At 39.3% G+C, this 11,461-nt stretch overlaps 1 protein-coding gene across 1 annotated transcript; it reads right to left on the reverse strand.

Annotated features, from left to right (window-relative positions):
* Positions 1–488: 488 nt before the first annotated feature.
* Positions 489–9,231, reverse strand: LOC107743645 (T-box transcription factor TBX2b-like). Its single transcript, XM_016556987.1, has 7 exons — positions 8,444–9,231; positions 7,384–7,651; positions 6,095–6,241; positions 4,130–4,206; positions 3,778–3,944; positions 2,575–3,182; positions 489–1,972 (listed from the first exon to the last, which is right to left on the reverse strand). Exons 1-7 carry the CDS (start codon positions 8,788–8,790, stop codon positions 1,538–1,540), a joined length of 2,049 nt encoding a protein of 682 aa, XP_016412473.1. The 5' UTR covers positions 8,791–9,231; the 3' UTR covers positions 489–1,537.
* Between the last annotated feature and the right edge of the window lie 2,230 nt (positions 9,232–11,461).

Here is an 11,461-nt window from a genome sequence, read left to right on the forward strand (position 1 = left end):
GGGGTAAAATAATCCGGAACATGAGTCTACGACAGAGGGCGCAGTAGCTTTTGCTTTGGCTAGACTGCTATGCTAAATTTTTGAAAACCCTTTTAAAAACCATGATGAATTTGTAAGTATTTCTACGTAATATTTTCCACATATTATTTCTTACAAAACATGACGTTTATTATTATTACATGTGACCAGTAATCACAAATAGTGAGGGTGTGGCTTACCTATTTTGCTGCAATTTAAAACAAACTGGCCAACACTTTTTTTCTGCTTGTATGTTGCAGTTATCCAAACATTGCAATTTTTTCCTCTTCTTCTTCATAGGAATTGTATTTTAGCCTATATCATTTTGTCGTTGTTCTAAAAACATTTTCAGTGACCTGTTATAACTCCGCATAAGCTACATACCTAATTCATTTATTATATGTCATTAGCAAGTGTGCAACTTGTCATTGAGATAACGCAGTACCATAAATGTAAAAATATTTAAACACGTTGATTTTTTTTTTTATTGAAATTGTGAAAGAATCCTACAACAACAACAACAACAGAAAAATCCGGACAGCCAGCACAACGGGACACGTTCATATATTTCTTTATATAAACTCAGCTCAAGAAGAGGAATGTGGGTCTCTTCTGTTGGAGTACATTAACCTGAGGCTTCCCAAACCTTGTGAGTCCCGCAGCGTGATAAGTGTTTTTACAGCGACTGCTACGATGCAATGATGGCACTCGCTTTCATTACGTGTCACAGGCAGATTAAACAGCAACGCATCACAGATAGGAACACCTTCTGTCTCCAAACAACAAACGCTATAGCTTTCATTTACAACAACCATAGAGAAAACTGAAAAAAGAAAAAAAATGCAACGAGTTAAACTCTAAATATTATGTACACGCAAATGTACAGCTTTGAATAAATTAATACCAATTTGCATATTCTTAGGTCCTTGTAGCTTATTTACAGAATTAGGTTTCTTTTATTAATAATTACATTAAATATTTCAGGTACAACTGTCTGTCGGATTTAACCTAACTAACGGTCCAACTGTCATGTCAATCCCTTTTGAAATTGAAAAATCCTTTTTATTTTTATTTTTTATTTCCTTTTTGGATGTAGCTTGGATGTTTTCAGTCTACAGGTTTTATGTGAATCACCATTTCGCTATTGCAACCAGCAGTGATCCTACTGACGTTACGCAAAAAAAAAGTATTTTATTTGTAAATTCCTTTTTTTCTTTCTTTTCTTTTTCTTTTTAAATAGATTGCTGTGGTGTGGTGTTGTCAGCATGTTCTATAAAGAGTCAATTAGGCTACACCATAGATTGTCTTCGCAGCGCTTCCTACGTAGATCTTTACCACCAAGAGCACCGAGTCCAACGTTTTCTTTTATTAATTGTTACTTGTTGACTGCTGTTTGCTTTTTTCCACTCCAGTCATCCATGCGCAAAAACAGTACGTAATGAAATTTCTCTCAGAGAATCACTTAATAAAATCCTCTGGCAATTCAAGTCATGCCCTGGATAGGTTTGGGGATGCTTGATCACTTGGGCGAATCCCTAGGTGAGGAAGTCTCCCGCTGACTCGCTAGGCCGCTCACTAGTCTCTGAATGTTCTGAAGTTCATTGATAGATTCCTTCATTGTTGTTTTAGGTGAGCCGTTTCTCTGACTCGCCCCCGATTTGTGATCAGGCACAGGACTCGCTTCCCTGCTACCGCATTTAGACGATTCGGATGAGGGGTTTAGGCCGCTTGGCAATCCGGTGGTGAGCAGGTTTGTGCTTTGAGGGATCGACACGGGGAGCTGGTAAGGGTTGAATCGCAGTCGAGGGCGAGTGGAGCTGCTCAAGAACGGGTTCCTTGAGAGCGAGGAGGCCGTGTTGCTGTTCGCGGGAAGGGCGGAGGCCGCTGCAGCTGCCGCGGCCATGTAGGTGTAGGGGTACGGAAAAAGTCCACCGAAGGTTGGCATCGGAATGCCCTGTAATAAGAGACATTAGTTAGCGACTTTTAGCACATCGAACATGCAACAGTTTGAAAGGTGAGGATCTGCTACATGGCGAATTTTCAGAGAGCCAGTATTTGCGCAGATTAACTAGTGCCACCTGTTCGCAGTCCATCGATTTCAATGGCAGGCGTATTTATTGACTTTTAAGGCGCATAGAAACAAACGCAACAGGAAATTATTGCTGATTGTGACAACTGAAAAACACAAAGATGTAACGAAAATACGTGCCAATCAATCTACGTCACTATTATCAGAATTTTTTTTTTTTTCAAGAAATAATACGCGTTTGCAAGAACAATTTGAGATATTTTAAAATCTATATCTGACTTTATTCAATAGCTAAAGTTTTGTAATCAGTTTATATATTTATATTTCTAAGTAATGCAAAATATATATATATAAATAGTTCGACAGCCATTGCGATTTACATGCAAGCAAAATCAAAAGCATCTCTGCAAAAAGTATATCGCTAGATATAACCTATAGCCTGTTTTTATTCACGTGCTTCCATAACCAGACAGGGCGTATGATGGCATAGGCCTAGATTTAAATTTTAATGGCGAGAGTTCCCTTACCTGAGAGGCAAGCATGTGTTGAGACAGATGAAAGGGAAAAGGACTCGGGGTGCTCCCAGTTCCCTGGGCCGACAGGCTTACATTCTCCAGGCCACTAGCTCCTGATACTGAAGCCAATAGATGTCCCATGCTCATGGCTGAAAACGCTCCAGGTGCCATTGCAAATTGTCCGGGGTGGAATAACAGAGGTTGTCCGGTGTTTAGTGGGTTAAAGAACTGTTGACTGTGTAGGCCGGAAAACGCCAAACTCTGAAGGTGCCCTGCCCCAAAATGTGAAGGACTCTCTGTCTGTACCATTAGAGGAGAGAAGCTGTCTTTACTGCCGCTAAGACCACCGTTTTCCGTGTCCTTCTTTGACAAGTCTGTGTCTTTCCTCGGCCTGTTCTCTAGTTTGTCTTTCTCCAAGTTTCTTATGCTAAATATGGGATCGCTTGATTTTCGGGAGTCCGGATAATCGTCTTTCTTCTCCAAAACAGGCCTCTCCCGCCCCCGGTCCTCACATTTCGACCTGAATGGAGATGGAGGCTCTGGCCCAGGACTGCTGGAGCCACCACACAGCTCGTCTTGGTGGTCCAATTCGTGCTCACTGTCAGTGCATGTTTTCTCGTCTGTGGTGGGACAACAAAATAGTTTTTTTATCCACATGTTCAAAACAAAAAAAAAAAGAATACAGTGGCCTACTTACATAGCTATAATTTGTTCAAATACCGTTTTAGAGTCGCCTAATTCCAATCGTAAATTTCATAACGTTTGACAAGCTGACGACATTTTTGTGCACTTTATAATAGGCTACTTTATAATACTATGTATTGCTAAAATAATATGTGGTGGGCTAACTATGATAACAACTGAAAATAATTGCGATAAAATATAAATAATTATCCCATTTTAAAAAACGGACTAGCTTTGAATGTTCGGTTTTCTACATCCAGGCGTAATGTGAATATAACGAAATGTAATTCAGGGCTATAATCTAGGCCTTATGTGTTGCTCCAGTCTGATTCATCTTATACCTTGTTTGAGAAATTGATTTTATCAGCATGATAAACGCTTTATTAAAATTACTTTGTCAATTATTAAAGTAGTCTTGAAAAACGCTAAAGGCATAATACAGCGGCTTGTAAATGATATGACACTTAGGCATGTTTCCTCTCAGTGATCGTGAAGCATAGCAATATAATTTATTCATAGATTTAGACCTACCTCTGCTGTTCCGGTTAAATCTAAGTGGGCTGGAAACCGGTCCAGGTGAATGACCAGCATCTCTGCCGGTTGTAGGTTCGCTTGAGGAAGCATCCGAGTCCGCGCCATCACGGTCCACTTTACATTGATCCTCATACATGCGTAATGATGGAAGGGTCAGTTGTTTCCTTGAAAAAAATTAAAAAGTGAAAAAAGGAAATATGACCTAAGTTGACCCACGACACACAGTAAAATAAATAATAAATAAAATCGTTGAAATCTAAACATTTTGCTAGGCTTTGAATCCAGTTTCTTTGGCCATTTTAGGCTACATTGCGTAATGCATGTGAACTATAAAGTTTTCAAAACCTACCTTTTTTCCCTTCTTCCATTCCCTGTGTCTCTGAAGCCTTTGGCAAAGGGGTTATGGTCAATCTTCAGCTGTGTTATCTGAATGCAAAGCAAAAAAAAAAAAAGGATGCGTATATTATATTATTCGTGATTTGTTTGTACATTGTTAAAACAGTTATACAGCAGCAGTCTATTAGTATTACATGTTATTAATCGTAGTAGTGGTATTGTTATCAATGTTATGCTGCACGAATGCATAATCTTCAAGTAAAATATTCAGATTTTAATGCATAAAAAGCAAAGCCCTTATAAGTGGTGTAATCATCAGTTATTATCCCAACACCGTTAAACACGCTACACAGACTACTTTAGCGTGATAATTTAATTATTAAAAATGTTTAATAAAAAGATCAAATCACGACCCCCCTGAGAAAATTCCACAAGTAAACATTTTCCATTTGTCAAATTGGTATTCTCTACAGCACAACAGAGAGAACAAGAGAGGCGAACTAGAGGAGTGACGCCGACCTGCTATCAATAATTAATAGTGTGGTTTGAATCATTGCCAGTTTTTACAAGTTCCATGAAAATACAGAGCGATGTAACAGAACGATTTTCGTTGTGCCCAAGTGATTTGGACGCTGTAGGCTATAAATTCAGGAGAAACCAAGGCCTTAAAGTTCATAGATTGCTAAACTAGATGGCCTCTGCTTTTTGCGTTTAGCAACTGACACGCTTTGATTGCTGAGCCTCAGAGTGTGTAGCTCCCGGACAAACCGGCGAGCTTAAGTGCTTGCTAATCGATTGTGACTCTGTCATAAACTTTACGATACCGACAAGCTCACTAGGCCCCTTGGACACAGACTACAATTAACATGAGCAGTAGCTTGAAGTAGCACTGGACACGAGGAATGTGAAATGCTTTAGAGATACACTTTTGCATCCACATATTCAAAATAGGCCTAAATCTATAAATACTACTCCTCTTGTTAAGTGAACATAAGCTATCAATCCGATCAAATTGAGAACATGCTAAACGCATCTATAAGGTCCAGAGCACGGCTGCTTAAATTCGTCCAAATATGGGTACATACCTTGTCATTTTGATAAGCTGTTACACCAATAAAATCGGTCTCAGGAAAAACATATGTCCTGAAAGTGCTGTACGGAAGCTTCAGAATATCGTTTGCTCTCACAATATGGAACCTGGGCTGGTATTTATGCATTGAATTCAGGATGGTCTAATGAGAAGGAGAGGAAGAGGAATGGAAAACATTAGTGCTTGTCAAAATAATTATCCATTCAAGTCATTAGTCTTTAAAATCGTTTTAGACAATAAATACCGCATAATATATGTAGTAATAGTGGAAATTAATAGTGTGGTTTGAATCATTGCCAGTTTTTACAAGTTCCATGAAAATACAGAGCGATGTAACAGAACGATTTTCGTTGTGCCCAAGTGATTTGGACGCTGTAGGCTATAAATTCAGGAGAAACCAAGGCCTTAAAGTTCATAGATTGCTAAACTAGATGGCCTCTGCTTTTTGCGTTTAGCAACTGACATGCTTTGATTGCTGAGCCTCAGAGTGTGTAGCTCCCGGACAAACCGGCGAGCTTAAGTGCCTGCTAATCGATTGTGACTCTATGTCATAAACTTTACGATACCGACAAGCTCACTAGGCCCCTTGGACACAGACTACAATTAACATGAGCAGTAGCTTGAAGTAGCACTGGACACGAGGAATGTGAAATGCTTTAGAGATACACTTTTGCATCCACATATTCAAAATAGGCCTAAATCTATAAATACTACTCCTCTTGTTAAGTGAGCATAAGCTATAAATCCGATCAAATGCAGAGCATGCTAAACGCATCGCAGAACAAAAGCAAAAAATGCGAACATTGTAAAGTTGTACATTATATAGTGCACATATAAGGTCCACAGCACGGTTGCTTTAATTCATTCAAATATTTGTAGCCTACATACCTTGTCGTTTTGATAAGCTGTGACAGCAATAAAATCGGTCTCAGGAAAAACATATGTCCTGAAAGTGCTGTACGGAAGCTTCAGAATATCGTTGGCTCTCACAATATGGAACCTGGGCTGGTATTTATGCATTGAATTCAGAATGGTCTAATGAGAAGGAGAGGAAGAGGAATGGAAAACATTAGTGCTTGTCAAAATAATTATCCATTCAAGTCATTAGTCTTTAAAATCGTTTTAGACAATAAATACCGCATAATATATGTAGTAATAGTGGAAATATTGTTCTTGGGTTAAATCACATAACAACAGGCCTGTGCCAGTGGCAGGTAGACAGAAAACAGTCGCGCGAACATGCAACATGAGTTATTTGGTGGTGCTATCATTATAACACTGAAATAGATATATCAAAAATAAGAGTTTATTAATTGTACAGTTTAAGGAAGCCTTACAACAACAAAATGTGATGATCAACACAAAAATATATGTTTATATTTTCTGTTTGACTGTACAAATGTCAAATGGTTGTGCCATGCATGTAAATGTTTCATTTGTTTCCAGTCGATTTGTTTGCAAGTCGCGTAAGGGAGCAGGTCACACATTATATTTGACTGCATGCTCATGTATAGAGTATTGGTCAGCATAGTTGCATCCGTCTCAACATTGTTCGTTGAACTATCAGAGACTGCACAGGTCGCTCTACCTATGCAATTTGTTGCTGCGCTTACTCAAAACAGCCCAAATTACACTTTCACTGTTGCTATTTGTAAACTCATTTACTGTAGCGTGATTCAAGGTCTCTCCGGTTCCTTTGACCTAATTTTTTGTCACTTCCACCCCCTCATAAAAGTTATAGCGCTCTGCGCCTATCATAAACAATATAAGTAAGAGTATCCAAGAAAAAAAACTCAGGATGAAGTATTTACATTACATAACCAAGCTATCAGTGTCATCATTATTCATAACGAATAAAATGATGACTTAATACCTCATATCTGGTTTATAAGCTTGCCGAAACAAAGAAAGAAATGAATGTAGCGAGAGCAAAGAATTGTACATGGGCCGAAGAAATTAAGTAAGCTAAAATATATATTTTAGAACATCCATAATTGTCTTCGCCCAGGAATAAACAGCGAAATTGTAAGCATGCCCAATCATTACGAGCGTAAGCATTACAGCCCACAGATGGCAGTAAATTTACATTTATGTATTACACAGCAACACACAACTACAGCAGGCCTACATGCAACACACAAAACGGGTTATTTAAAAAAAAAAAATGGGTTACTTACAAATCCGTGTTTGTCCGAAATGTTATTGGTTAGCTTCAGTTTATGAAAAGCAACAGGCTTAGCCATCCATTGTTCCCCAGTAGCTGGGCTATCCGGATGTATATACATTCGCTTTGGCATCTCCGGGTCGGCCTTCCCCGCGACCATCCAGCGAGAGTTGTGGAACTTGTAGCGGCAGTCGTCGGCAGCCACAATATCCATTAATAGAATATACTTGGCTTTTTTATCGAGTCCATTGATGCGGACTTTAAAAGGTGGAAACATTCTCCTGTAGAAAAAGGAAACGTCCATAAATCAAAATCTTTTTTCTTTGCAAATGTGGGCATATGCAAGCTTAACGTTTTAACAACACAACCAAATAATATTTAAACGTTCTATTTACCTTAGCTAGATTTATTAAATAAAACAACCGCACTAAAAATACATGTTCAACAAATATTAACATTTCACTTGGCTGCAGATAATTTAGCTCGCCGCAAGACTTAAATCTTCCATGAAAATGGCAGGTTATTTACATAAAATAGTTTATTGTCACCTCAGTACATAAGCAGACCAAGAGAAACATTTCTCTTTACGAAATAAATGTCGTTATTTCTGTGCCACAACGTGCCTTGAACGTCAATATTTGTTGGTATTGATATAAGCAACAAAAAGCCTCAGCTATTTTCCTTTTTGCTAGCCATAGAATACGCATCGCTTGTACTTTCCCCATTTCGTTTTCATAAGTCAAATGAGCGGATGAATCGTTCAGGTACACATGCTCTGACAGTAAGACATTCATTTCTACAGTCTCTTTGACAATAATTAGGTCAGCCAGTTCAGGGCGCAAGACATTAATAGGGAAGTAAAGGGGATATGGCTTACGATAGCGATGTGAAAAAGACAGAGATTTAGTAATGAATTTACTGGGCCTGCTGTACTACACAGCCGTCGACAGAAACGTCCGTGCAACAGACGGCGAATTTATTGTGGAGTATATGTGAAACGCTGAGTGCATCATAGCATTCCCTCGTATTAACACTGAAACAAAAGACTAAAAATAGAGCAACCATGAACTCACCTGCCAGATTTCGTAATAACCATTTCTGTTCCAAATTTGTGGAACTGGTCCCATAGATCCTTCGCTTCCAGTGTGACTTTTGGATCGTCTTCAACCTCTTCCTCTGGCTCCAGGCTCTTAAGACTGCGAAGATGAGCTGCCTGATGATGGTGACTCAGAGCCGGATGGAGCCCAGCCTCCGCGGCTCCGGCGAGGGTATGGTCCGGGATCGGCTTTGTGAGAGTCAGCGCCGGGAAGAAGGAAGGTTGCGCGGCCGCGAGAAAAGCTGACATGGGAAAGTCGGTCGGCCGGTGAGCGTGGAAAGGGTGGTAAGCCATCGCAGTCCCTGTAAAAACTGGATCTCTCATCGGTGCATCCAACAATCGTAGTGAAAAAAATATATTTAGTGGTGTTCTCTGGCAAACGCAGCGCGTATCCAGACGATAGATTGTCTCACTACGATGAATAAAAGCGCAGCAAGGCAAATTCGGCAAAATGTGAATCGCGAAAAGGCGAGCAAAGACAGTGGTAAGGATCTTCCACTTTAACTCCCGTAGCTGCTAGTTTCCACGAAGTCCCTGTAATAATATCAGTCAAAGTGAGCGCAACGACGCTTTGAAGGCAGATTTGGGGATTCCTGTTCTCCAACAGTTGCTCTCATAAAAAGATTACTCTTTCGATGCGGATGTCCATTCAAGCACGGTCATTCTACGCAGACACGGAGTTGAAATGGTTAGATCTTGCCCTGTCCACTGTACAACTGTAACTATCTCACATGTCCTTCCTGCTCTGATCCCAGCACTAATGAACCAAGCCCCCTTGATTGCTGATTTTACGCTTTCTGGACCAATTGTGGGCCTCCATAGGCGTGGTTTTGACAGCTCCGGCCAGGCTCAAGGAGAGGGGGTGGACAAGAAGGTGTCGGAAGCATTAGCAGTAAGAAAACATGTCAACAGAATAAAATATTAACCAATGACAGAAAAGATCGGGAAATCCCACCCCCGTCTCCAAGCCAAGCACCGGGTCAGCCCTCAGTGCTTAGCCGGTGGTGACTGCACCTAGGTCGGCTTACGCTTTATAATTACGATGCCTCCTTGTTCGAGGAACAAACTCACTCTCCGATACACTGAAAACTAGGAATTAAGATTATTGACGTGTAAATTAACAAAAAGTGCATATTGTTATGATTAATTAGCGCAAAATGTTATATGCTTTTCATTGGTAGCACATTTTAAAACATTATAAATTGAGGATAACTATTCGTAATAGTCAATAAAAATATCAGCAACACACCAAATGACGTTTATTTTTTCGTTGTACATGTCAAAGTGACGCGTACGAGTATTTTGTTCATAATATAGCACTGCACACTCATAGCCAAAGGACCTTGTTGTGCGTATGAATTGAATTCAACGTTTCACTGTGTGAATAATTATTTCCGTGCTTCCTGCGTGTGTCGCGACAGACTTCATGTGAGGAACAGCAGCCAATAATGGGACATTGGTACTTTAAATTCTGCCCCGGGTCATTCAAAGCGCACAGCCAGGCGCTATACCTACTGAAGAAAGAGGAAGAGAGTTGATGGAATCTAAAGACCAATGTAAAGATAATTTTGGTGAGTGCTGCATTACTCTTAACTGTTAACTCTTAACAGGCATCTGCGGTTAACTTTTAATATTACTTTTTTATTTACTCCATTTATGTCGCAATATACAAAGACAACTGTTAAGGGAATGTAGAGGTATTGTATTCATGAATTTAAATGTATTTTATTGATCCTAACGCTGAATGTTCAGGTGAGCGGATAAAAGTATAGGTTATGTTCTATTCTCGGAAAAATAACATACATCTCAATGCATTTAGGTTTAAGTGCCACGCCACTAAATGTTCACCATCTATTTTCGACCTGTAGTTTTAGCAGTGGGTCGTGCCATAAGTGTAGTCTATACCTTTAAGAAATCCACTCGTGGATTTTAAGATTTACTTGGATTGGGTTTGTTAGATAGCCGCTTGGCGCCAGTCGGCTGACGTACCGCAGTAAGAACTGTCTCTTGTCAGTTCATATTTACTCCAAAATCCTCTAACAGTGCACTCCAATCCTTTTAGCATTTACGCCAAAGTTTTGGCTTGCGCTTGCCTTCTTTGTCTCCAAATGACTTGTGATCTTTATAGGTTAGTACTTCAGTGTATACTTTTCGATCAGATGTCGCACTGAATAGTTCCAATATTTCCAAAACGCATCAATGTCCAATCTATGTTTTTGTGCGGATGGATTCAACCGGTTGCGGAATGTTGTCACTTTTACACTTCGATACAAATCAGCAGAACATGATGACAGGCTGTATGTTTAACCCTTACTGTGCCAGAGAGGACCTGATAGAGTGATTAAATGTTGCTTATAAAATACTACTGAAAAGTTACAAAGTAAAAAAAAAAAATTTTTTGTCAACAGCTGGCAAGAAACTTGATTCGTTTGCAGCTGTTCTTTTTAAAAGGCAATGAGGACGTTTAATATAGGCTTTTTTTAGTTGCACGATTTGTGATATTTACTGAATTGGACATAAAATGGTTTAGAGAGCATAGGTTTCATTACTAGAGAGCATTATGTCATAATGTCATTAAAACAGCTAAACGGTCTTTGTAGAAAATAATTTTATTGCGCGTTTTCGAATTGAACATTAAATATTAATCAAGGATAACATGTTTAGCAAATTCATGACTGTCTGTTGACAAGTTAAATTACACATTCACACCATAACATTGCACAAGAATAGCTAAATCCGCGCCGTAAACGGAGAAAGCAGAGACAAAGTAGGCAGACACTTGTTGCCGAAGCCACGAGTAAACAGACACAGAGCTAAAGCGGGATTTATTGAAACTGACACTAAAAGATGGGATATGCACGCCTTTACCAGACAGGTATGCTAATTATTTAAATAGGATACGATTTTTTTTAAAAAGTCGTCAAAATAATAGCCTACCAAATAAACATAATACAGAATGAAAATAAATCAATACTATTACGAACGAAACATGTTC

Source organism: Sinocyclocheilus rhinocerous, unplaced genomic scaffold, assembly GCF_001515625.1.
Source record: "Sinocyclocheilus rhinocerous isolate Xijiao unplaced genomic scaffold, SAMN03320098_v1.1 scaffold166, whole genome shotgun sequence".
NCBI lineage: Eukaryota > Metazoa > Chordata > Actinopteri > Cypriniformes > Cyprinidae > Sinocyclocheilus > Sinocyclocheilus rhinocerous.

Excerpts from the sequence above, each read along its gene's own strand:
- LOC107743645 (XM_016556987.1), bottom strand. The coding sequence starts at position 8,790 with ATGAGAGATCCAGTTTTTACAGGGACTGCGATGGCTTACCACCCTTTC. Across the intron at positions 4,207-6,094 it reads CAGCTTATCAAAACGACAAG|ATAACACAGCTGAAGATTGA; the intron begins GTATGTAGGCTA and ends CTTTGCATTCAG. Across the intron at positions 1,973-2,574 it reads AACACATGCTTGCCTCTCAG|GGCATTCCGATGCCAACCTT; the intron begins GTAAGGGAACTC and ends CTCTTATTACAG.